The 2,500-nt window shown below is 34.6% G+C and overlaps 1 protein-coding gene across 1 annotated transcript in view; it reads right to left on the bottom strand.

The window, feature by feature from the left end:
• Positions 1 to 2,500, bottom strand: part of LOC138045395 (mediator of DNA damage checkpoint protein 1-like) — a 33,731-nt gene that overhangs the window by 2,743 nt on the left and 28,488 nt on the right. Inside the window, exons 22-24 of the mRNA XM_068891885.1 lie at positions 1,893 to 1,984; positions 1,314 to 1,339; positions 756 to 919 (exon numbers count right to left, since the gene is read on the bottom strand). Coding sequence (XP_068747986.1) covers positions 756 to 919; positions 1,314 to 1,339; positions 1,893 to 1,984 — 282 coding nt within the window. The remainder of the gene's footprint in view (positions 1 to 755; positions 920 to 1,313; positions 1,340 to 1,892; positions 1,985 to 2,500) is intronic.

The following is a 2,500-nucleotide window of genomic DNA, read 5'->3' as shown; positions in this document are numbered from 1 at the left end:
GTTATGAATTCCTGGGATTCTACAAAACCTAAAGCAAAAAATGAGTCAAACATAGTCATGTTGCCACAAAAATGCCACAGAGTAATCTGCAAAGAATGATTTTTCTTAAAGCAATCTTCTCCTTCTTCACTTGAAGTCTATCGCAAACATTCCCTTATCACTCATTGGCCCTCAATGTTTCCACAACAAACAGTAATCACCTACAAAAGTTAGCCCTGGAAATTAATTTTGCACTTCAAGGGCCCTTGAAAAGCCCTTGCAAAAAGGGATTTGGTGGGAAACTGCTTGAAAACTGTTTGAAATTTTGCTAGGGTGAAAATAGCCAAATTTGACTATTGGGGAAACATTAAACGCAAAAATTAAAATGCCTGTGCGTGCGCTTAACTTGCATGACATGGGAACGAACATCAAGGTAGGCTTTTCAGCAAAGGAAACACTGAAACATGATGTATGGCCTAAAAACCTTATTTATGATTTTCTGATTATACATAATAAAATTATACTACCAGTAAATTTATTATGTATAATTCTCTTCAATTATTAATTCAATTATTACAAATCAAGTTGAGCTGGTTTTACACTCTGAGGTGCAAGGTAGTATACAAAAATATTAATAATAACAAAAGTCCTTTGTCGCATCCAAGGATTAAAAATTAAATTAGGATCTCATGCATAACCATGCCTTTATTCCAATTTGCTCTTTCCTCTAATGTAACCACTCAGCAGTCTCACCACAGTTTTCAACAAAAGGATACTCTTCAAGGTCCAACTCTTGTCTTAATATCCCTGTGAGCAAAATTTCTGCACTGACAACAGGAATCCCAGCCTCAAGAGGCTTTTTCCAAACACTTCTATCTTCATTACAGGAGATCACAAATACTCTGTTGTCTTTTATTGATCGTGGAATGCTGGACAAAAACTAAAAAACAAAAACGAATAAAATAATGTTCCACAGGTCCACTTGTGTGCTATAACACCCAACCTAAACTACTAGATGTGGAAAACTGTCTCAGAGATATGTGAATATGTAATACACCACTGTGACAGTGAAGCAAACATTTCTGGCCATTCAGTCACTTTAGGTTCATGTTATGCTTTAATTTCTTTTTCATAAATAATATTACAATATGAATTAACTTAGGTTTTCTTTATTCTGGCTTATTAATTACTTAAAACTCCTTTAAGTTTCTGTAATGATCTTTTGGTTAGAACACCATTTCACATCCACCTTTGCTATATATAAGTATGTCTTTCATAAAAATTATTATTTCTCCTCTCCATCAAAGGGAAATATCAACAAGCAGAATACACACCTCTCCTTTAGCACTCTGAATAATATCTGAGAAGAGAAAATAATATTCTTGTTTTTTCATACTTAGACAGCAATATACTAATTAAACTTTAATTAATTAAAAGAACCAATAAAAATAGAGAATTGACGGCCTGATGCATAACACGAGGGAGATGCTCATATATCCAGCCCAAACTAGATTTTGGCATTAGTTGATCATTCATTTTTAAGTCTCAAAAAACCGATGACACATGGTGCAAAATTTACTAAGCAGCAAAAACGATAATGTTGCACAATGTTGAACCTTCATCTATGGTGAGTCAACCATTATTGCATTATCAGGAGAGCCACTGTATCATTCATTCTTAAGTTTCAATTTAAAGTATTTTTTCTCGCTTGATAGAGTCAACACTTTTTTGCACATAATGTACATAAAGAAGTTCAAGGCAACTTCCATGCCACAGGTAATACACATGTACTTGAATCAGCCAATTTTGAGCAAATTCAAACAATGGTCTAAAATACCACTCAACATTGTTATACACCCAACTTTTTTTATTATCAGGATATGATACACATAGTCATTCATTTAATTTCTTACCTTTCATCTGGGATGGTTCAGGCTTCACCTTTCTAGTGACATGAACCTTGTATCCTTCAAGAAGCCCTTGCCTGCAGGCTGCCTCATGCGATCTGAGAGGAAAATTATATTTTGCCTTTTTGTCACAAGATAAAATCTTGGACACTGACTTCTCTTCCCATAATTGAGTGAAATACAAGGTACTGTAAAATAAGGTGCCTGATGTCAAATTCATAAATCTAGCAAGACATCAAATTGAATTTTAATTTACAAGTTAGAGTGATGCTTCAAATGAGGTGAATAACAAATTCAACACTCATGGACAAAGATGAAAATCAAAACAATAAGACTGGCACTATTGCATATGTCACTGATTGTTGCAGCAATACTCTGAGGTCATGCTAACTATCGGCAAAGAGCCTCACAGGATATTAATTTCATGTTTCTCCTGGCCTTGTTCCAAAAATGACAATAAGTTATTACAGTAGTCTTGCATGTCCAGCAAAGAGAACAAAATACCTCAATGATATACAGTAAACATACAGATGGGTCGAGGACAGATGGGTTGAGGATCAAGGAGAAAAAGTGCCACAAAGAAATTTTTTCCTTCAAAGCAGTTCACATGCTGG

This window comes from Montipora capricornis, chromosome 4 (assembly GCF_036669925.1).
Source record: "Montipora capricornis isolate CH-2021 chromosome 4, ASM3666992v2, whole genome shotgun sequence".
NCBI lineage: Eukaryota > Metazoa > Cnidaria > Anthozoa > Scleractinia > Acroporidae > Montipora > Montipora capricornis.
The sequence above is the reverse complement of the archived record's forward strand: the minus strand, read 5'-3'. Positions and strand labels throughout refer to the sequence as shown.